Here is a 24,534-nt window from a genome sequence, read left to right as displayed (position 1 = left end):
ATGTTTACACTGTTTTATACCAGTTGTGATTGTTAAAAGTTTTTAAATCCCAATCAGCTGATCTCACATCTGATCTAGCAGCGCAAAAATGGGAGAACAGCTTTTAGACTCAGAAACAACAGCTGGTGACATTAAAAGACTGACATGTGTTTAGGATCCCAGTCAGAAATGTAATTCATGTTTTCAGTGGAAAATATCGCAGCTCTATAACCAACGTAAACTCTGAGGTGACAACAAAATAAGAAAGAAGGAAATGAGAGTTTACGCTGATGTTGAAGTTCAGTGTTTTTTAATGTTTGCCTGTCCTAATCCAGGCAAAATCAAAGACAAAACTAAACTGAGTTCTAAACAATGCACTCAGAAAATTTAGATTGGTTAGTTGTCTCATTAACCCCGCCTCCCCTCAGAGTTTAGGTAAAAAGGCTCACATTTGCCTACGCGAGGGGTCAGCAACCTTTACACGTCTTGGTCCAGCTAAACACAACTTGTTTAGAGCCACAAAAACAGCAACAAGCTTGATACCAAAGTTAACAATTGGAAATTTGGATGGATGGAAAACAGCTAGGAAAAACTGCTAAAGCTAGCATTTTCTTTAGTAGCATTACATTTTAAAACATTGCTAATTCCTTAGCATTTTTTGGACAAGATTATTAAGAGCCGCAGGCTGCAGACCCCTGCTCTGGGCATTAAGCACACAGGCTGTAATGGTACCCATGGTAATCCTCACAGAGACTACTCCCACGCACCCAGTGTGACAGCGACTCTGCTCTTAATTGAAATAACTAGTGACTCCTTATGGTTGGAAAGCTAAAAAAGCTAATTTTAACTGCTTTTAATTCAACTTTTTAGAGAGAAATCAGAGACAGCTAAAATTGAGTTTTGGCAAATCTTTCAAAAAAAGAAAAAAGAAAAAAAGGGCTAAAATCAATCATGACGCTGTGATCGGTGCATCTGTATTTCAAGCCAATTATCAGACAATCATGTTTTAGGTTGGTAAATCTGCAGGAGGAACATTCCCTTCAGCTCATTACGAAAAAAAAAAAAAAAGTATTAATGTTAGACACCATGTGGGCTCATAAGACACGTGTTCTTTGGCAGAGGTTACATACAACATCTAAAGGCTTGAATATGATTGAGTATGAGTTTTTTTTTCTTCTTCTTCTTCTTAATGGCACGGACCAGGCAGGCACCTAGAGTAAACCTACTGTTTAGGATTTCAACAAAGCAGAAAAACAAAAAAAGCATTTTCCACATTAGCTTAATCTAAAAAGACCTGTAAACACAGTAATATGCACCCAACCTGCAAGGTTTTCTGTAGATCCCTCAGGGATCCACACGGGACCAGAGTCTCAGGATCTACGCAGACTGAGCAAAAACCCACTACCCACCCACCGTAACAAACATCACAACAGGTGCTGTTCGGGTGCAATAGACAGTGTGAACACAAGGTTTCCAAATCGGTGCGCACCGGTGGACGTGGAAAACACGCACAGGTGTTTACAAAAAGAGAGGAGGGTAAACTAAAAAACACATTTATTTTGAGTAATTAAAGTGTGTGTGTGTGTGTGTGTGTGTGGGGGGGCGAGCTTCAGAAAATGTAACGTTTAACAGAAGAGAACCATGACCTGTGTGTCGACATGATAGAAACGAGGGGCACTTTCATGGTTCAATGACGAGAAACTTAACCGCTGCTTCGACGTGACCGACGAGCTACTCTCAAATGATACACGATAATACAATATAAAGTGAGATATGACAAAACAAAATGCAGTAAATAAGTAATAGTACCTGCCTTGTTCATATACAAATCAAATGAAATGATAACAAGTAGCTAGAATACTTGTCCTATCGAGAAAAAAAAAAAAAAAAAATGTAGCTTTGGTAGACGAGTTGCGCAGAGAACTGTCGTCTGAACTAAAGGATGTGAGAAAATCAGTGTGAGACACGCCGCGGGCCGCGTAACGGTGAGTAAAGCCTCTCGGTTCCGAGGCTACAAAAAGGCAACAAAAAAAAATAAAAACAAAACAGAGAAGCAGGTGAAAAAGGTCCGAGATCTGTTTTGCGTCCTCTCCCGCCGGTCCCCACGCCGACGAGGGACAGAGACAGCGAGAGGCGGCTCGGTTGCTGAAAGGAAGGAACCCGCCGTCTTCGCCGTCCCGAGCACCGACTGAAGTGTTTGTGGTAATGTAGCAGCATTGTGATGGTCTGCAGAGGACAGACTCCTCCAGAGCAGAAGTGGAAGACTACTTTTATCCTCTTTTCTTCCAGAAGTCCCCTCACCTCTTTCCATTGATTGAAGGAAAAGCCTGCTCGGACATTTTTCTTTTTTTACAACATTCGTCGTTGATCCTTAAAGAGCAGAGCAGGTGAAATATGTTGTTCTTTCCTCCATTCCAGCATTATCTGATCGAGCTTTATGTTTTTAATCCAGGCAGGTGTTTATTTATCCGTGAAAAACCCATCCTCAACATTTGTTTCTCCCTTTCTGAGGCACATTGCTCATCCATCTTTCTACTTGCCAACGTTCCGATTTCTTGCAGGCCGTTTCCGTTCCTCCAAACCTGAACGTTTTCTTCGCGTCTCCTCGTTTCGAAGTCATCCGTCTCATTTCCCGTTCCCCCGAATTTCAGTCGACCTTCTCCACTTTCCCGACAATCTTCTCCTCAAAGATGGGCAGAATGGCATCGTCGTCGCGCACCTCCTCGAACACAACCCCGCAGTCGAACTCGTCGCTAACCTTCTTGAAGTAGAACCTGAGGACGGCGGCATTAGGGAACAGAGTCAGTTATTAGTTCTCGACATGCAACGATATTCCAACCTACCGGATGTTTTTACAGCTTATTGAAAATTATTCCTGTGAACCTTTTCACAGAACATACGCAAAACATGAATACATTTTACTGGATTTGATACCAAAGACTAACAGGAGGTTGCATGGAGCAGAAACCTGGAAGTAAAGTCATGCATGAATTTTTCTTTTTACAAATAAAAAAAAAAAAAAAATCACAAAAGTGAGAAATAAATTGCTGCATTTTTAGGGTATGCCTTTAGCAGTTCTGTACGTCTAAAGGCCAAAACCTTTGTCGTTTACGCTTCACAAAAATATAAAGCTTAATTAGAGTGGCTGTAAAGCGTCTGTGAACATCAGCTTTTACGTCTGGCCACTGATTCTGAAAAGGAATTAGGTCTGGACTTTGACTAGGCCATTTCGACAGATAGAAATGGATTAAGCTAAACTGTTCCTTTGTACCTCTGGCAGTATGATAAGGATTGTTGCCCTGCTGGAAGCTGCCACAAATATGTTTTTTGTACATGTAAGGCTAAAAGTTCAGTTTTAGTTTCATCAAACTAAAGCATCTTGTTCCACATCTTTATTTCATCCTTTACATGGGCTGCGACTTCTTGCCCATAGTCTTATAAAGCCAGATCTGTGGAGTGCACGATCAATAGTGGTTGCGTTAAGAATGCTGGTGAAGATTCTCAGTCATCGAGGTCATGGTCATTCCACAAAAAAAAAACAACAACAACTGGACTTGTTTTCCGAAGTTGTTTCGGAAAACAAGTCCAGTTGTTGCGTTAAGTAATTCTCCTGGTTATTGTGGATCTCTTCAGCTACACCGGAGTTACAGTGAACATCCGACAGCGTCTCTGACAAAGGCTTTCCTTGCCCAGCCAGTGAGTTTAGGTGGATAACCATGTAGGTTTGTAGTGGTAGGGTTGGACAGAGAGATTTTCAAAATTTCTTTCCCCCCAGTCCCTGCTTTAAATTGACAACTATCTGTATAGTGTTTATTTCTGACAGAAACGTGCTGCACTGAGTTTTATTCCAGGGTAACAGCATGAACAATGCTAAATAAAAATGCACAACGCACATTTCAGATATTTGTAGACCATTGTGAAAACCATGTATTGTGACTATAAGTCGTATTTATTTTAGGGCTGGGCGATATAGATTAAAAATTAAATCTCCGATTTTATCATACCAAATCCGATTAATCGATTTTTTTCCTCCTTTTTGTTTCATAAAAAGAAATTAAAGAAATTATTTTAAAACCTTGCTTTTATGTCAAGCATTTCGTCAGGGAGTTGACCTGAATTCAAAGTGCAATTAAAAACAAGCTGTGAAGCTTGTAAAACAAGATGGCAGCTGTGCCATTATAAACAATGAAAATATAACAAAACATTTGCTGTTAGTGGTATTACACATTGAGCTAATAACAGGCTTCACTGCACTTGTGAACATCAAACTAAGTAAAAAAAAAAAGTAAATAAGTAAATGAAGTACCTTGTATTATGGTAAAAAAAAAGTTTCCACTTAACAATATTTTGACAATACATTTGCCTAAACATATATTCAGCATCACATGCTGTTCTCTTCATGGAAACCCAATGAGTGCATTGGCAAAATAAAATCCAGATTTTCCAAAAATGAAATCTTAAATAATTGTTAATTCAAATTAATCGATTAAATCGATTTATCGCCCAGCCCTAATTTAAATAGAAATTTATTTCATACAATCCAAGATTAAAAACTGACATTTAATCTGATAAGGCAACTTATTCAAGTACACAGCTGCACCCACGGCCGGCTGAATAACATGGAATATACCTGGGAGGTCGAATGGAGTAAATTAGCATGACAAGCTATCAACCCGGAAAGTTGTAAAAATGACGCTGAAATTAAACCGTGAGCGCAGTAGCAGTGCTACACGCTAAGAGAACACGGATGTTTGAGAGCAACATAGAGCTCACGTGCATCAGCGAACAGACCTGTAAGCTAGCTGTTATGAGCTTAACAGACACCCAAATAACAGGGTTCTGTCTCAGTCTGGGCTCTTAGAGCTGCACCACACAACGCTCTGCTGCGTGAATCCAGACTGAAACAGCAAAACAACATATGTACATGTGTTCTGTCTTTGTTGTTTCAATCATTTTTTTAAGCTGTACAGGAGCAGCATATAGTTTTCCAAACCTAGAGCGCCCTCTTGTGGCTATAGACGGTCATGTTTACTATGTGGTTCATGTTGGTCTATGATTTACCATTTAAAAAATTGATATACAAGACACAGGATCGGCCAAGCTATGAAAAAAAAAAGTGTGACTTATAGTCTGAAAAATACGGTAACTTTCCTTCTACTTCACAATCACACACTGCTTTCTGTTGGTCCATCATATAAACAGGGTTCCCACACCTTGGTGAACATCAAATTCAAGGACCTTTCAAGGACTTTCCAGGACCAATTTCCTCAGATTCAAGGACCACACGTGGCGGAATTTACCTACTGTGACCTCTGAATAGGTTATCATATTTTAATACAATGCAAATTCAATAAAAGACTAAACGGCATAGAAGTTGTTAGGTCAGAAGCAATGCAAGAAAGTGGACTTAATTTATAGCCTACATTGATATTGATCATATTCATAGCTTACATTTATATCCACAGTACATGGCTAAGCCATACTACATTACATATAAGATGTACATTAGTCTACCGTTTCATGGAATTTTATGGAAAAAAGTGCAGCATTGAGATGTTCAGAATTATATCAATTTGTTTCACTTACTTTCATCTTTGATTAAGCTAGTTTTTGACTTTGACTCTGAAAAGTCTCTAAATATAGCGACAAAGTCGCTGAGTTGGCAACACTGCGTGAATGTAACCTATTGGACGCACGTAGGCCTAAACCGTAGCCTACCAACTAACGAAGAAGAGCGAACGTACTTTTGCAAATTAAAAGTCTGCGGAATCAACATAATTTTAAAAGATCGTGTGGTAGTAAAATAATGACACACACGAGTCGTCATCCGTGTGAACTTTCAACCTCACAAAAAAATTCAATGACTTTCAAGGACAAGGTGTTTTTTTGGCTGTTTTCAAGAACTTTCAAGGGCCTTGAATTTATTTTTTCAAATTCACAAACTTTCAAGGATTTCAAGGACCCATGGGAACCCTGGTATAAAATGCTAATAAAAACACTACAGTTTTGTGGTTTTAAAACACCACAATGTAAAAACAGTTTTAGACGTATGAACACTGTGTCCTCACCTATAGTGGCCCTTTTTGGTAAGCAGCTCCTTAAACTGGCCCAGAGTCACCACGCGGCCCTTCACCGATGTCCGGTATGGGATGGGCTCTCCACAGAAGTAGTACGCAACGGTCATGTTCTCACACACCTGTCGCTTCCCAGACTTGTGTCTAAACAGAAAAGGAGGGGGGGGGATCCTTGTGAAACACTCGAAGTGCAGAGAACGCATGCGTGTCAAGATCTCAGGCAAACGTGGTTTTTAAAAATGTACATAGACGCGTACTTCTGCTTGGCCTGCAGTAGAGCAGCCCTTCTTCTCTCCTCCTCCAGCCTCCTTCTAGCCTCCTCCAGCTGCGTGAGGGGGTTGGGAGCTGGGTTGGGGGGCATGGCCGGGTCCTGGATGAAAGGATGCGAGGGCTGAACCTGAGTAGATGACGAGATGGGGATGGCTGTGGACACGGAGGAGGAGTTGTTGCGCAGCTGAGCGGAGACCCAGGGGTGCACGGCTCCGGGCCGCTCAACTGATGTAGGACGAGGGGAGTCGGTGCTGGTTGCCGTTCTTCTGGAGCTACTGGTGCTACCACTGAGAGAACGGAAGAGGAGAACAAATATGGGTTCAAATCTTTCTTTGTACACACAACCAGGGGGAAGAGCACAAGGCAAGATAACCAGACTCTTATTGAGGAAACGACACAGAAGGATGAATATAAATTCTTGCCATCGAGCTACACAAGAAGAAAAAATAAGGGTTTTCCTCACCCATGTGAGCTCTTCCTTTGCCTGTCTCCGTCCATCATCCATTGCAGAATCTTCTGGTTTCTTTCCAGGTCCTCCACCTGAGCACCTGGATACACCTGGGTTTCCAGGCCACGCCCACTCTCGTCACCTTTGCTCGATGTTTCTGTCTTCTTACTACCCCGCCGTGACATTGTGCTGCCTTTACTACTGCAGAATTAAAGAAGCAAACCATTAGCAGGTCAACTGGGGGGGGAGGAATAAATTAAAGCAGGGGTGTCAAACTCATTTTCGTTTAGGGGTCGCATTCAGCTTAATCTGATCTCAAGAGGGCCACACGAGTAAACCCATTGTAAGATTAAATAGAACTAATAAATGTGGACTTGTTGTTGATTTTTATATTAAATGAATTTCCCTTTTACACAATATATTATGAATAACCTCAGCGTTTTTAAGAAAAGTATGTGCAATTTCAACAATACTTTTACTCAGTTAAACATTTACTTGTGAATTATACATAAGAACTGATCACAGTGAAAAACATTTATTCACATTTTTTGGAACTTAAAAACACTGTCCTGCATGACAAAATACATAAAATCAGATAAAAACTAAGAAATGATTTAAAATAAATTTTCCACATCTGAAGCTCAGTGCTACCATCTGCTGATTAAGACACAGCGCCCCTATTGGACAATATAGGAACTGCAGATTTTCAACTAAACGAAGTACATGTTTTTTTTTCAATAATTGTTTTGTCATTCTCTTCCTTTTATCTCCTCTTTCTTTCACCTTTTCTTTTTTCTTCTTGTTCTTCCTTTCCTACTTTCCCATTGTAGTGTCCATATAATTTGAGATATTCCCCGCATGAATCATAATAAAAACTATTCACATTCACAAATCAAGAGGAGCACTATGGCAAAAGCAGTTCTGCTCCTCTTGTGAAAGTCAAATCTGATGAGCTCTTTTTGGCATTAAGACAACTATTCTTATTGCCACATTGCCAGACAGGACAGTGAGCTTTTTTTTTTTTTTTTTTTTTTGAATAATGATAATGCATTTAGCCACCGGGCCGGACTACATTGTTCGGCGGGCCGGAACCAGCCCGCGGGCCGTATGTTGGACACCCCTGAATTAAAGGCTAATGAGCTTTTGGGAGCTCAAACATGCTTACATACCTGTTACCAACGCCCTCCAGAGTGCTGGCTCCAGCTCCGTCTGCGTAGTTTCTCCGGCCCGCGTACTGATTGGCTTGGTCTCCGTTCCACAACAAGTTGGCCAGAGGACGACCTCCCGTCTCCTCCTGTCCGTCTCTTCCTCGGTGGTGGTATAGCTGCTTTTGGTGGTAAATGCCTGAGAGAAACCAGGGAACGGCTCAGTGATTAAAGACACCCAACATCCTCATGCTTAGCCAAAACAGGATATACTTTACACTAGTAAAGTCCTAGTAACTCAAACGCAAGACTGTGCTGATATAATGATCAGGAGTCTTACACACTAACGGAAAAAATGTAAAACCGTTGAACTTTAAAATGGAAAATGTGTAGTAGGGCTGAACAATTAATCGCATTTTCAATATAATCGCGATTTTAAAAAAAAAACGCAATTTCCAAATCGCAGAGTCTGCAATTTTTGGCTATGTAACAATCAGGGAATTAGACACGTCCATTAAGTGTTGGTAAAATGTTAGAAGTGGATTTGCCTCCACGTGGAAGGGAAGACAGTTGCAGCGGTGAGATAATCTAACTTTATTACTTGTTTTAGAGTTTGTATAATCATACATACAATCAGTTTAATACATAGACTTGCTTGTTGGTTGCACTTTATGTTCAACAAGGATTGATGTCCAAATCAACTAAAAGCTGCTCTTTTGAATAATATTCTGATTAATAGAAACATTACAAAGCTCTTGTTTTAAATAGTCATTGTTTACAAACATCTTTATTTAGAGGCCATTTTTGTTGCTTGTGGTTAATGCAGAGAAAAGTCAAAATTTCAATTTTGGTTGAAATATATTGTAGGCAGAACACAATCATTTCTGCACTGAGTTTAAATGCTGTGGGTCTTTTAGCAACTAATCTGCACAGCGTTGATTTATTGTTTGTATATGTTTAAAAAGACATGATAAATTAATCTGGGGAAAAAAAAAAAAAAAAAAAAAGAAAAAAACCCCGCATTAAATCGCAATATTAAGTAAAAAAAAAACAAAAAAAAAAACGCAATTAGATTATTTTTCAAAATCGTTCAGCCCTAATGTGTAGGAAGCCTGAGTAAAATACCTTTAGCCCCCACAGGTGCCAGACTGTGTCCGCCTCTGTGTGAGGGGTAGTGAGGCGGCCCGATGCCACCGTCAGGGGAGCGCGACGATTTGGGGGGGGTGTGCCGCCCTCCTCCGCTCAGGCTGCTGTTGGTTGCCCCCGGCGACTGGCAGACCGGCGTCTTCATCACCCGCTGCACGTGCTCGTCCAAAATAGATTCTGGGTCGTCTTCGTGAGGGTCCTCCATGGCGACCAGGCCGCCGTACGTGGCGGCCGTTCCTGTGTTCGCAGTGGTCTCTGAGTAACGGGCGCCGTATAGAGGTGGAAACGAGGAGGGGAGAGGGAGTGGTATACTGTGGGAAGACATGGAGGCCGTCATGGAGACGTCAGCGTCGTCCCCCTCTTCTTCCTGTTGGAAACGGCACACGGCTGGTTAGTGTCTGGACATACGATCGCGCAGAAAGATCAGCTCCACCAGCCCTGACCGGCGACCGGCCAGGCGGGGAAATCAACAATTCACCCTTATTCCAGTCAGTGATTGAACTATTTTTTAAATTTAACAATAAATACTGTGCAATGTGACCAAGATCTTTGTTAATCGGTGGTTAAAGGCAACATTGACACCGTTTAATGTTGACATTTAAAATTAACTCTTTAATGGTTTCACACAGCTAAGTAACAAATGGCTCACTATGACCAAGGCAGAAATACCAAAGTTCATGATCTGAAACAATCTGCTCAGTGTCTGTGAGTTGAACACAGGTGACTTATTTATCAGGGCAGTCAAACTTTTTTACAGTAGCAGGCCACACACTATCAGGTAGGAGGGTGCACTTATGTCAGTGCCCGAGCCCCGGAGGGGAGAACTTTGAAAAATAGTCTCCCTAATGTATTTTGGAAGCTTTCAAGAAAGGTGATTATTTAAATAATAGAGTTAGAGTGCATGTTTTAAATTCAATAAAAAGCAAAAAAAAAGTGAATGATCAATTCTTCAAAAACAACCTTTTTATTATTATTATTATTATTATTATTATTATTATTATTATTATTATTATTATTATTATTATTATTATTAAAACATTTTTTCACATGTTATCATGTTTTAACAAGGTTTTGAACAAATTTGCATAAAATTAGTTGAAATTGAATTACTAGCACCATATAAAACAGATCAGATTAGGTGAATACATGACAATTTGCTAACTTCCGAGCGCGCAGTGAGACAACACGCGCGCGCTCAGTTCCTTCTCTGCTCAAACGCTCGACCTGCTCATTCCACGCTCAACACCAGCTCTGCTGTGCGCTCGCTTGGCTGTTTCTCCGCGAGCGTCAGGCGAGAAGAGTTTTTCAAAATTGAGCTTGGATTGGTTCCTGCGCGCTCAACCAGAAGGCAAAAATATCGCTCCATTATATAATCGGGGAAATGTAGGCGGCGGCAAGAGCTGCTATAGACGGCGATTTGCCGCCGTTGACCGGCTGCTTTTAACTGCCCTGATTTATTCAACCTTTATTCATGCAGGTATTCTCACTGGGATCCAGGAGTTTATTTTTAAGAAATACTTGTTTGACAAAAAAAAAAAAAACAATCAAAACAAAAAGGAGTCGTATAATCTCTGCACAACTCACCAGGCGTACTCTCTTCAACCTTTCTTCCAGCTTTTCCTGGGCCTCTCTCTGTTTGAGAACGGCCTCCAGCCTGTTGATGAGCTCTGCTGCAAACATCTCCGGCTTCACGTGGATGTCCTTTGGTACTTGATAGGCGCGCTTTGGGAAAAAAAACGGAAACGGAGCACGTTTTAGCAATAACATCTCTACTGCTTGCGCAAGAGTTTGAACCACATAAATACCAAACCACAGGACGTTGTCTGCGACGTTAAATTGTCATTCTGTTACAGTCAAAAAGTGGCTTTTAAGCGTTCAGAACGATGAGTATTACTCCCATTTGATGTTCTGCTCTTTATTGAGCAACACTGCTGGTATTATAAGGCAACATCAGCCAGTCAGGCTATAAGCAAGAGAAGACAGCTGACAGGAACAGGTGGGGGAGGGGCAACGCTGCATTACTCCGTGCTAAAACAAAAATGTCATTGCGTCACATTTAAATGACTTCAGGCAGAAGAATATTGTAGGAAAAAAAAGCATCCTTAACAAGTTGGAAATTACAACTTAAAGCCTTGGTACTGTTATCTGGCCAAATGCCTTCTCAGGATAAAAATATGTATGATAAAACCTCTGTATTACAATGTAAACCGGGTTCAGGTGTCTAATTTGATACAGATATCTACATGAGGCGACTGATACATGACTCCACTCACAGGTATATGAGGTAGGGGCACACGGCCATTGGCTTTGGCACTTTCATGCATCTCTTTCCGATGCTGCTTCCGATATCTGTATGGAGGAATACCATCTCTGGGAACACAAACACACACACACACAAAAGATGCATTAAATATGCAGCAGATGGGCCGTGAGGCTTCTGGCGTATTAAAACGAAGGAGCCAAACCACCAAAGATTTGGAACGAAGTGACGACAAGAGGCGCCGCTTACACACTGCTGTCGGTCAAGGACATTGTGTCTGCGTCGCTTGACATGCTCTGCTGCTCACTGTCATTGGCGCTGGTCGCCGGAGCCCGGGCGTAGCCCATGTTTGCGTAGTACGGGTTCACTGGCTCTCTCCACGGCCTGAGGAAGGACAGCAACAAAAAAATCAGTAAAACAGCTCTTTGTACAATAAAAAAACACATTAATTTGCTCTCCGTTTTATCTCATTTAGTTTCAGTTGTCTTGCTGGTGAAAGTAAAGCTATATCCCCTATTCCTTTATTGTGTCTTCCAAAGAGGACAATGTAACAAGCTCAATGTTTGAAGCTGATCAGCAATGATGTTCACATTCAGTCTTACTTTTTAAGTGTATTAAGTGAAGTTGAAAAGAGTTTAAAAAAGTATTTTTTTTTTAGCTAAAAGCAATACAATACATTGAAATCTGAGTATCTATACCGCCTAGGGATGCATACAAATATTCGACTTACGATTAATTAGATTAAAGCTTGTTCCATTCGATTAAATGATAAATCAGCTTAGACAGACCTTCTTTCAGTGTTGTAGTATGGCCGCCGTCCACAAGAGGGAGTAAAGTGGAGCCAAACCACAGTATTTGTTAGAAAAAAAAAAAATGCCAAGGCGGAGGCAACCTGAAGCGGTCCAAACGGAGTCCGCTGTGGGATTATTTTTGCACTGTTTAATGACGACAAGGATGCAAGATGCTCTTTATGCAGATCTGTTTTTAAATATAAACACTCAAAAGGCTCCTTAAAGTGTCAGCTAAAAAGCTCCCATTCGGCCAGGCTACCTGGCGGAGCAGATACAACTTCTCAACCAAAACTCACCGATGTGACCAGAAGGCAAGGATAGGATGGCAGAAAAGCGGAGGGCATTACGCAAAATTGTAACATGATATATATATATTAAAAAAAAAAGACATGATGCCAAAAGCACGGTTGATGCTGAGGGCCTTCATGGGGATAATTAGTGTTTCATATTTTATTCTAGTCAAATTATTTGTTTTTATTCAGTAACCTAATAGGTTCCCGTTTTGCTACATTTTATAAATATGTCCAAGTTGAATAATGTGTGAGTTTACTGTGAGAAGTGGCACAAATTTTTTTTTTAAATATAATGATAAAATTCAGCATATTGTAAAAAACAAATAGCTCTTCGTGTTATGGAATGTCCCTCTTGATACAAGAGAAAACTAGGGTTTTTAAGAAAATGGACGCCTATCAATTAATCATTAGTCGATCGATGAAGTATGGCATCAAGCTTGAAGCCATTACTGTTATTTTAATTAAAGCAGACCGGCACACACCTGTACTCCCTGCTGTCCTGCCTCCTCCTGTTGGCCGTGGCCCTCTGTGGTGCCGTCTGCATCAGCAGGCTTTGAGTCAGCCTGCTGAGTGGTGTATCGCCACAGTCTTTCTCTTCCTCCGCCTCTCGACCTCCTCCTCCACACCTAAACATAAAGGGAATATATTCAGGCGCACATAAACGTCCCCCAATCGTTCCTGTTGAAAACATTTTAAACATGAACTACAGCACCTAGTAACAGCATTGAAACCTTCTGAAACATTTCACATTACATCCACAATTCTCAACATAATGTACAGACGTTTCCTGCGAGAGGCCAAGGCCAACAAAAGCAGCAAGTCATTTTTTTTAAGTGGGAGGAAAATGATCCATGGTTTTCAAACTTTCTGATTAATAGAAATTCTAAAACTGTAGCACTTATTTTGTTATTTTTGTTTTTCGTGCATAGGACCTTGAAAAAGAAACTTAATTCACTGGACAAATAAAGTTGCCTTGTCTCACATCTTCAGCCCCCTTTACTCAGATACCCCAACAGAAACCCTCAAAATCAACAGGGAGAACGTGTTTACAGGACAGCTATCGGAAGAGAACGCTACAAACGGAAGAGTTGGTTGAAAGACAATCATTAACTATCGTCGGTATTTTGCTATAAGCTATAAAAGGCGACTCAGCAAACAGGGGAAAAAGGTGCTATGACCAAAACTGTACCCTCATGTCTGCATGATAAACTATGTGAAACTAAGTAGCACATCAACACAAAAACACTATTTCCACCATGAAACAAGGTGGTGGCACCATCATCCTGTTGGGCCCCTTTGTTTTTCTAACCAGGGCCATTTGCCAAAAAAAAAAACAAAAAAAAACAAGAACTTCTCTATGGAGTAAGACAACAGTCAATATAAACATGTGTTTTTTACGAATTTAAGTCAATAAATGTGAATACATTTAGGATTTGTATTTGCTCCTTGTTGTCAACTTATACATGCATACATGTGACAGATGTTTCATGTGTCAAAATACAAGTTTAGAAGTTCTGAATACAAGTTACAAAGTCACAACTTTGCAACCGTACGTACAAATCCCACATTTAGGAGTAGAACGCTACAACTGCTGATGAAGCTGTTACATTCCTTACCCGTCGGTGGCAGTAATGCACCTGAAAGCTGTTCACCAACCACCATTAAACAAGACGACAAAGAAAACAGAACCACTGATCTGTATTATACACTGGAGTGCTAATAGCTCGCTGTTAGTACGAGTGGCTTTGAAGCCACCAGATTGGTACTCCCCATTTTCCTCCAGTAACTAGGGAATATGTGCGCTACAGCATCGAATAACATGGATTTTCTCATGTTCAGGGGGGGCTTAAAACTTAAAATGTCAAATGCTATATATATATATATATATATATATATATATATATATATATATATATATATATATATATATATATATATATATATATATATATATATATTTTTTTTTTTTTTTTTTTTTTTTTCTGGCTGTTTTCACACAGCCAGAAAACTGCTTGTTGTTACTACCGAATCCTATGGGATTCTGTGAGAGTAGCAAGATGGCGGCCAGTGACTTCAGTTTTTCAGCAAAATCAACACTCCAGTGTATAATATAGCTCAGTGAACAGAACTTGTATTCTCACAGATGAAACATCTGATGTCACGTGTCTTTACTGCCACCAACTGGTGGTAATGAGTGTAACAGGGTCGTAGATTCTCACAGATGAAACATCTGATGTCAAGTTTATGTAGGACTTGACAACAAGGAACAAACAAATCTTAAATTTATTCAAGTTTATTGACTTACATTTACAAATTCATACACTTATGCATATGATTTTTATTGACAGTTATCTTATCCTATACATCTCAGTCACGAGACGCAGAGCTGGTAGAGACGGCTTAGACTTAGAGCTGTAATCACAGCATAACGTCTGCTTTACCAAGTATAGCCTCAGCGGGGCGGAGGGATAGATACATATGCATGCCACTCTTTTTCAGAAATCTAAGATTTCAAAATCGTGTATAGCTTTGTTTCTACTTTGCAATTATACAGTTCTATGCAATAATTTATTAATTTAAAAAAAATGTGTCCCTAAACCAACCAGTCTACAGAAGTCAGTTTTATTTAAACGCTTAGAACTGCAAGGCAAAGTGTAGTTTATCTCACCCCCACTCCACATCCTCCGCAAGAGTTGGCAGCGGCAGAGGCTTGGCCGGGCCTGATGAGGGACTCTGATCACTGGGATTAGGCTTGGGGCTCTCTCCTCCCGTCCGTGTGTACTCCAGGTACAGATCAGATTTAAGGAACAAAGGGTAGGTGTTCTCCTCCATCATGGCCTGGATCTCTGTCTGGGCCTGGAACACAGATTTTTATCCTTAGAAGAACTCAAAGAGCTTGCTTGATATTTTACATATAAAAAAGAAGAAAAAAAAAAGAAATCGCTCCAACTGTTCAAAGTTGTTGATATGACATCTTAAAATGAGATCCTCAACACAAAAACGTAAAAACTTTGATTTGTTCAAGATGTTAATGCTGAAAAGGTTTCCAGATGTTTTTTAAAGTGTTACAAGAGGTGTTTTTTTTTTATTAAACAGACATTATAAAACAAAACAAATCTAATTGTGAATGGAGTAGCTCAAATGAGGGAATTACTTATTTACCCAATGATTAATTCCTTTATTTACAAATTTTTCTAAATTGAGCTTAAGTCTTGACTCTTCTCACATTTTTGATCATCAATTTTCCAACGTTTGAGCTTTTCTCGCACATTGATTCATTTTCAGTCCCATCACTGAGATCCCTGGCAAATAAAACCCGAGGCATAAGCCAGTCGGTCTATGACGGGAAAACAAAACTCAAATGTTACGGGGTTTGATTATAAAAGCCAACGACAAAGGCACAGTTCATTTTAATGTCTATAACTGCAAGAAAATGTTTAAAAATCACAATTTAGTAGGCCAATGGTACAGAGCGAGAAGCTAAACAAACCTTGGCAGAGTGACAAACTACAGAATGATTCACCTCCCTTTACCTCTGTTAGACCTTGGTAGATATCTTTTGTTTTATGATTTTTTGTTTATAGAGGGTTACACATTTATCATCTGCTGCACATAAACACGTTAGATCTGTTAATTCTTTGTCCTTCACCTGTGTTCGATCCTTACACTTCAAAACATGCTTCCATGTCCAGGTTCAAGACCAGACAGCTAAATTGTGAAAAAAAAAAAAGTCTATAAGAATATTGACAAAGGCCACTTTTGAACCTATTTTAAAAAGTTCTCACTGCATGACAGAAAACTAGAAAGATCAGCAGTGCTTTGAGGATTTTACAGACCACTGTCTTTGTGACGTTTTCTTTAAATCACACAGAGATCATTTCTGTGTACAGCCCATTCATGCCGGGCTCCATTATGTAACCGGCAGAGGAGTGAAAACAGCAGAAAAGTGTTTGACTGGGCGCACATTGCTCCAGGTTATGAGCTCAAGTGAGGCTGGAGGAGATTTTAAGTAATGAAGCTCGTTTATTAAAAGAAATCTCAGGTGGTTCCCTGCATTAATACGGGGCTGCAGGATATTAGGAAAACGTGCAACTGATATTTATGTTCAGTGTGGGAAAGACGATAGAGGTAATCTACAGTCCGTCGCACTTTTAATATACACCGACGCCTTTTTCTGAACCTGCAGGAACTGCTGCTGTCTGTTTCTAGGGATCAGAGGGCACCACCTGACCAGGCCGCGTGTCCATCACACCGACACGACGACAGGACCGGGAAATTTAACGGTTCGCCAAATATCGCACTAAAGCAGGCCTGATTGCAGGAGCATCAAAAACCGGCTTAATTTATTCCACGGGTGTCATCTGTAGTCGGATGTTTGAGTTCTCAGACTGAGTTCGGTGACAAATATGCTTTCCACAGCTTCAAACTAGGGCTGCACAATTAATCACATTTGCAATATAATTGCAATAAAAAAAAATTTTTCCAAATTGCAGAGGTCTGCAACTTTTGGCTATGTAACAATTAGTGAATCAGACGCGTCCTTTAGGTGTCGGTAATATGTTTAAAGTGGGTTTGCCTCCACATGGAAGGGAAGAGAGCTGCAGCAGTGAGATAATCTAATTTTATTACTTGTTTTAGTTTATATATTCATATTGTTTTACCAGAAACTTTCAGGAATCTCACGATAGCATTAAGTACTAGTCAATCAGTTTAATGCATAGACTTGCTTGTTGGTTGTACTTTATGTTCAACAAGGATTGATGTCCAAATCAATTAAAAGCTGTTCTCTTGAATAATATTCTGATTAAGAAAAACACTAAAAGTTCTTGTTTTAAATAGTCCTCATTTACAAACATCTTTATCTAGAGGCCATTTTTGTTGCTTGTGGTTAATGCAGAGAAAAGTAAAAAATCAAATCGCAATTTTGGTTGAAATGAATCGTAGGCAGAACGCAATAATTTCTGCTTGAGACGCAGCGGCTCTTTTAGCACCTAATCTGCACAGAGATGAAACAGATTGATTTGTTTTTGTATGTTTCAAAAGACATGATAAATTAAACTGATAAAAAAATTTTTATCGCATTAAATCGCAATCACAATATTAAGATAAAAAAAAATTGCAATTAGATTATTTTCCAAAATCGTTCATCCCTACTTCAAACAAACCCGTCGGATGCAACGATCCATCTGTGTGTACAAAATGCGTCATTAATGCAAGAACTGAACATTTGACAAGTGAGTTATACAATCACAGTGCCGCTTCTATTACATCTAACCCTAACCTCCCAATGAAAGGTCTCACCATTCATGACAAGCAAGCCGTTTTTGTTTGATACGTAACAGTAGAGAAAGGAAGCTGCAGTGCATCCGTTTTCTGTTGTAGTACACGGCTGAAACGATTCGATCAATTCGAGTAACTAGATTAATAGATAGATAATAGATAGATAGATAGATAGATAGATAGATAGATAGATAGATAGATAGATAGATAGATAGATAGATAGATAGATAGATAGATAGATAGATAGATAGATAGATAGATAGATAGATAGATAGATAGATAGATAGATAGATAATATGTAAATTATCCTTTTGCCTGTGTTTGTATTAAAGAAACAACTCGGCACTTAAATACACAGGAGTTTTTTTTTTTTTATGTGGACGACGTTATGCTTTTTGATGTTAAAAGGCTCTTTAAAAATCCAGAACAACACACTTTGTACAATTTCTGGTGTGTAACCAATTCCCTAGAGCAGGGGGTCACCAACATGGGGCCCGCAGGCACCAGGCAGCCCCCCCGGGGACCGCATGTGGTGCCAACAAGCCTGTTCAAAAACATAGCACAACCCCCCAGTGAGCTGCATATAAAATGCTTTTTTTTTATCCAGTTGCTCTTCCTTTTTTAATCATACTTGTATTGACGTAGATTTAAAAATGACAAAAAACATTAAAACCATTTATGTTACCTAAAGTTAAGGTGACCTTGAACTCATAGTTCAAAGGTCGGTACAGGCAGCCCTTTGTATGACACAGTGCAGACGAAGTACATCTCAGTTTGACACGATGTTAAAACTTCCCTTTTTTTAGCTGCAGATGCATCCTCTGCTATAAATCTTCATGTGTACATTAGTGCATTTCAAGCAAAATTAAGTGGATTTGTTTAAAGCAAATTAAAATACTCGTTAACATGCATTTTCTCTGTGATGTCTTTATCTTACATGCAAAATAAGCTTAATTAGTTCAATCTGAAGGACGTCCCAATTCTTTCATCCGTTGTCAGAACAACCAATCTACACATTTGTAGTCTAAAAACAAAAAACGCACAACAACTGTGACAAACAAAATGGACCACGACAATGACGAGGCGTTTCGGTCATTTAGCGACGGCAAACTGAAGAGACCTGCTTGATGTCTGTCAGACTGAAACCCGATGTGACTGCAGAGCGGGCTTTTGCGGCGCTGAAAGCGATACGCAACGGTTGCAACAATGCAACAATGCTCCAACCTAGCAGGAGCATTCACCGCTGTGCGGCTAAGAAACAGGACTGGTAACTCAAGCGCCGCGGCGTCAACAGGGCAGAAGAAGATAAGATACCTAACAGAGGTCAATAGTTAAAAAGAGAGTTCCTCTAGGTGATTTCCAGCCTTTGTAGACAGGTTGACTCTGAGATAAGGGTGTGCGTTTATTAGGGATAAAAAGCTTGTGTGCATCTGTTTTATGGACTGAATTATCTATGAAGCTGGCAACGCCAACTACGTTTGATTATGTGCGCAAACTGTGGGAAACCTTCAGGTTTTACAACCGAGCCATGACTGCGACGTTGTCACATCGAGACGATTAAAAACAAAAATCTATAATTGGAAAAACAGCGGACAGCCCTCTTTTTAGTCTCTGAAGGCGGGGAAGCGACACTAAAAGCTTAAAAATCGATCACATGCTTCAACCCTCGACATCCTTTCTGCAACAAGAGTTCAGAAGGGAAACACAAACATGTGTCCAACTAATGAAATAAAATCTGAGCAAACATAAAATTCAGACCAGAGTCAATTCTATCTTGCGATATTTACGCTGCGTTTGATGCCTTAGGAATAAAGAAAGCCTTCTGGTTGCAGGTTAAAAAACCAGTGGAATTTGGCCATTCTAGCACTAACTGGCTTCAGCAATATAAGACATCAATGTATTTATATGTTTTGCATATAAACACTAAAGGAACAGGTTCCCAAATACATTATGTAAAGCACTTCCACTAGTTTAATAAGAAACTAACAGATCTGCCAATAAATGTGCATTTATGTAGGGAGCCACATTGGACTAAGACTGCCCCTACAAACCATTTGCTTTTGGTTAGTGTATCGACCAATTTTACAATCAAGAGCAAAGGAAAATTATCGAAAAATTAAATGCTATTTTATTCAGGTTTTTTAATTTATCCATACATAAAAGGTATCTATTGCATGCCTAAAACAAATAGCAACAAAGGTGAAACCCAAAAAAAAGACCTTATTATTTGTTTTTTTTTGAAAAATAAAAACCCCGTTGCATCAAATATGAGGAGAATAAAGTAGAAATAGAGAAAAATCTAAATAATTTAAGTCGCGCAATAATTGCAATTACCCTTTAAATATTTTATGCATGCGTCTGATTTAAATGTTATCCATTATGATATGAATATGGATATCTACACAGGTAAATGGGCTTAAAACGAGCAGAATAAAACTGATGTGGTAGGCTGCGTAAACACACACAGCAGCGGCATTAATCAACCATACATAGGCTTGGATTCTTCGATTCCTCAAACGTTTGCTCGAAAGAAAATGCAGCTCAGGCATTGCACTTGTGCAGCGCGGTCCATCAACACTTTTAAACACTTTCTGCTCAGGTTGGTTTTGAAAGTGCAGAATGAAGCCGACTGATGAGAGGAGGTAAACGCCACACACTCAGGACCCCTGCAGGCTAGAACCAGGAACCCTTCCCCTCAGAGCGGCACGCAGAAAACGTCTTATTCTTAAGGGTAATAAATGACATTAAACATATTAACATGCATATTTATATGGACTTTTTGCAGCTGCTTAATATTAAGATACTGAACTGGGGGGCCACATGGTAACTTCAGGGAGATTCCAGCTCTACTGGGCGCTTTAGCCCCCATTGCGGCGTTTTACTCACCTGTTCAAACATGGCGGGGTCTAGATGTGGCTTCCCCACGCAGTCTCTGATGAAGCTCTTCGTGGCTGCTTTGATGGTCCTGGACACGATGCTGCTGCCGTCCACGATGTATTTCCTGTAGATGACCTTGGCCAGCTTGGCCCTCTTGTCCTGGCTGGTCTGCCTGAAGCCCGAGCACGCGAACCAAAAGTCAACCAGGTCCTCGCAGCCTTCCTGGCACAGGAAGCTCTTGAACAGGTGGGTGCCCTCCTGGTCATCCAGGAGGGAGTGCAGCGACTCGGCCCACTTCAGGTAAGGCGGGGTCGGAGACGCCGAGCCCTCCGGTTCGTAGCCCAGGTCCAGGTCGGGGCGACGCGGGGTCGCCGACGACGACGAAGGCGCGTAAACCGACGGGTCGGCCATTTTAGATGAGGGATATCCTTGGGGTTGGGAGGGGGCGCCCGGACGGCTGTTGGCCGACTGGACCGGAGGGTCCAGGTCAGTCCCCTCCTCGCCGGGAACGGGGGGCCGAGGGGCATCTTCGGTGAAGTGCGCGGGGCCATTCATAGAGGCCACGACGCCTCCACCGCCTCTGTAGCCGATGCCGTGTAGCTCTCTGACAGCGCTCATGTCTCTGACGGCGGGACGAGGAGGAGGTCAGACCTGCCCCGCTAGCGGTGATTTTGCTGGAAAACGATTCACCCTGGGACGAAAAGAGGAGAGAGACGGCTTTAGTGGGATGGACTCCACACAACAGAAGCGCATCTAAAAACGATTGTGAATGACTAACTCAGCTGTCACAGGCCCAGATGAGTCAGGCCGCCTGTAATAGGGATGTTACTATCAGACGCCGCACAGCTGCTGGAGTTGGGATTTTACAACCTGGCAGAGCTATTCTAAAAAAAAATAATAAGAAAAACTATCACTTTTCAGCAGCTACAGGAGGTCGGGTTTGTTTCCGCTCCCCAGTAGGAGTCTAAAGGAACAACAAACGGACCTTCCAGTTCTCATCGGTTTGTCTCTTTCTATCTGCAAAAATAAAAACTCTGGATCTGATGGAACCGTACTTGATTTTCCTGAAAGAGCGTAGGATTATAAAGAAAAAAAGTTATTTCATTTCCTTCCTGTTGATTCCAATAAAATTAGGTGTTAACAGATTTTAACATATTTTTAAAAGCATTTAACGTAAACAACAAAAAGTAAGCTACAGGACAGTTTTATGTCAAGATCTTAAATTAGGTTTTTTTTTATTTAGCCCATTTTTAGTCTGATTTGAGACAATTACTCACCAATCTCATGTTTTAAGTACAGATGCACCGATCAGGCTTTCACAGACCTACACCAATCTCAGGTTTTATCTTGAGGTCTGACCTATCCTGTTGATTTCTCTTTTTTTGTTTTTTTAAAGCCTGGCACACGTTGAGCAGTTTCAACAATCGTATAAGGCCTAAAACGTCAAATAAGAGCTCGACATTGTAAAATCTTGATAATAAAAGATGCCAGACTGCAGCAGTATGTAGACTGCAGAGTCCAATGACGACTAATCTGCTAGTTACAACTCTCAAAGCTCACGTTATTCTTAACCAGAAGCAAAATATCCCTTTGGTAAAAGTTTTACAGAAATAGCTAAAACAACTTTGCTAATTGTGAATTTCAAAAGCCATTGGTTTCCTAATATTTTTCCACAGATACACAATCCTGATATTTAAGACGTCTTAGGATGTATGTAGGCCAGCGTCAATGTGCAGCGCCGGCCACTTTTGCTCCGCTTGATTTCTGTACTGGCTGCACCATCCCCTGGAAAACAGCTTTCCATGCGCCGTTGATGGTCGCGTTTTTGACAATTGCAGATGCCAACGAGGCACGCCAGCGGTCTCGCTCATGGTTTATTTTGCCCTCCGTTCGTCTTAATTATACAGCCAGGGCTTGTTGCTAAAGATCGGGTCCAACTAAACCCAATTAGGCACGTGCTCACCTATCAAATCAGCACATGCCTTAACTGTGCCACACGAGCCCCAAAAGTCCATCTAATATTGGAAAAATGTACAGCTTCATTTCATGACTTAAATGTAAGGTTTAAAAAAAAAGGCAGAATTGAAGCCATATGTTTTGTTTTTTTGTTTCAAGGCAGGGAATTTTCTCTGTTCCTATTGTTAAGCATGAAAAAAAATGTATTCCATACTAACAATAACTTTTGGGTTAGTAAAAAAAAAAAAAAAAAAAAAGACCATTGCAAGTCAATTATTAGACCTTAGTTGAAGCACCAAAAAAGAAGGAAAATTTCTGTTGATTCTTAAAGATATAAGGTTACAAACATTCCCTTGTGATATCCAAACACATTGGTTGGAAATACTTTTTAAAACAAAATGTCATTTGAAATCAGAAATTTATACAAAAATGTACAAAAAAATATATTTTTTGAGTTTCCAAAAACATTTCAGCCGTCTTATATCCTGGTCTACTAATACGTCCTTTGAAACAAAACTTATTTTACCACTCTTAAGATGAATTAGTTATATTTTTGACAAACGATATGCGATCAGAACCTCAAACTGTAGCTTTCTTCATGAAGCTTGTTCTTTCTGTACGTTTGTTAATGTATGAAAGATTTATTTAGCTTATTCCTTTGTTTTTTTTTTCCTATGCATGTCTGTAATGATTTTCCTGCTCATGTACAGCACTTTGAACCGTCTAGTTACTGAAAGGTGCTATATAAAAAAAACTTACCTTAGCAAACCCTAAGGTTTTTTAGCGCCCTTTCAAATGCAAGTATCTGATTGATTGATTGATTGATTGATTGATTGATTGAGTGTTTAAATAGTAAAACATGGCTCGGCTAATAGTCTCCCATAAGCGAGCCAACATGAAAGCGGATGTCCCGGGAAGGGGGACCAGACGTAATGCAAATGTCCATGCAGAGATTTGCTGCTAAGTTGTTGCTGTCTGTTTACCATTAAAACTCGCCGTGCAGCGCCAACAAGCCGGCGTGGCTCACTCTCCGCAAACTTAAACGCCGTTTCCCCACCTCCACCCTCCAAAAAAACAACAACAAACAAACAATCAACCAGTGTTAACAAGCTAAAACAGCTAGCTGGCCTCGTAGCGATGCCACCAGCGATGCCAGCGCTTTGAAGTGAGAATCTCATTCATGTTGGCCTGCAAAAGACGGTGGGGGGATGGGTACGGTAACAAACTCCACAAGCCACACAAGACGGGCCTGCGTGCAACAACACTTCCAACACAAGCCTAATGTACAATTCAATAAATAAATAAATAAAAGAATAAAAAAAACTCCTGCGAAAGCAACGCCAACTTTCTTAGTGAGCAGGCCCGATATGAACCGGCTGGGGTAGCATTGAGGGGAAACAGGAGGGCGAGGGCACGCTTTCCACTCCAGCGGCTGCTGCAGCGGCAGCTAGCTTCGCCTCTCGGCTAGTTGGTTAGCTTCCGAAGCTAGGCGCGTTAACGTCCCGTGTTTTCCCCCTCTAAAGTGTCCGTCCTACCGTCTCTGGAAGCCCGGTCCCCGCGCTCCGCTGCATTGGGGATACTGGCGTGAACACGGCGCTCCAAAACTCGGCATGTGGGATCGATTTCGGCGGCTGAAGCGTTGGCAAAAAAAAAAAATATCCCGTCGACTTGCCCTCAACTCCCCATGGTGGTTAGTTTCAGAGCAATAATACAGAGAGGGGACGGAGTACGTGCGAGCACGCCGACGGTGGAGTACGTTCAGAGAAGGGCTGCAGGAAGCCGAGCGATGTCAAGAAGCGGACCTGGAAAAACTAACAACTCCTTTCTGATGGCTTCTTGGAGCAAAAGTGATGAATAAAGACTTTCATAACTTTGTATATATATATATATATATATATATATATATATATAGATAGATAGATAGATAGATAGATAGATAGATAGATAGATAGATATGCCTAAACCATATATATATATATATATATATATATATATATATATATATAGATAGATAG

The 24,534-nt window shown here is 40.5% G+C and overlaps 1 protein-coding gene across 4 annotated transcripts in view; it reads right to left on the bottom strand.

Moving 5' to 3' along the window:
- Window positions 1-2,323: 2,323 nt before the first annotated feature.
- Window positions 2,324-24,534, bottom strand: part of LOC105919340 (axin-1) — a 31,991-nt gene continuing 9,780 nt past the window's right edge. Inside the window, exons 1-14 of one of the 4 annotated variants that reach the window (XM_036137414.1) lie at window positions 24,055-24,269; window positions 21,342-21,447; window positions 20,573-21,254; window positions 15,075-15,262; window positions 12,889-13,032; window positions 11,572-11,706; window positions 11,336-11,432; window positions 10,647-10,784; window positions 9,042-9,429; window positions 7,941-8,115; window positions 6,787-6,972; window positions 6,311-6,610; window positions 6,048-6,197; window positions 2,324-2,753 (exon numbers count right to left, since the gene is read on the bottom strand). In XM_036137414.1, the coding sequence (XP_035993307.1) occupies window positions 2,627-2,753; window positions 6,048-6,197; window positions 6,311-6,610; window positions 6,787-6,972; window positions 7,941-8,115; window positions 9,042-9,429; window positions 10,647-10,784; window positions 11,336-11,432; window positions 11,572-11,706; window positions 12,889-13,032; window positions 15,075-15,262; window positions 20,573-21,181 (2,637 nt within the window). In that variant the 5' untranslated portion in view covers window positions 21,182-21,254; window positions 21,342-21,447; window positions 24,055-24,269 and the 3' untranslated portion in view covers window positions 2,324-2,626. Of the gene's footprint in view, window positions 2,754-6,047; window positions 6,198-6,310; window positions 6,611-6,786; window positions 6,973-7,940; window positions 8,116-9,041; window positions 9,430-10,646; window positions 10,785-11,335; window positions 11,433-11,571; window positions 11,707-12,888; window positions 13,033-15,074; window positions 15,263-20,572; window positions 21,255-21,341; window positions 21,448-24,054; window positions 24,271-24,534 lie in introns of those variants that run through there. The other 3 variants (XM_036137415.1, XM_036137412.1, XM_036137413.1) reach the window with 3 other exon arrangements.

The sequence above is a fragment of the Fundulus heteroclitus genome, chromosome 5 (genome assembly GCF_011125445.2).
Source record: "Fundulus heteroclitus isolate FHET01 chromosome 5, MU-UCD_Fhet_4.1, whole genome shotgun sequence".
Lineage (NCBI taxonomy): Eukaryota > Metazoa > Chordata > Actinopteri > Cyprinodontiformes > Fundulidae > Fundulus > Fundulus heteroclitus.
The sequence above is the reverse complement of the archived record's forward strand: the minus strand, read 5'-3'. Positions and strand labels throughout refer to the sequence as shown.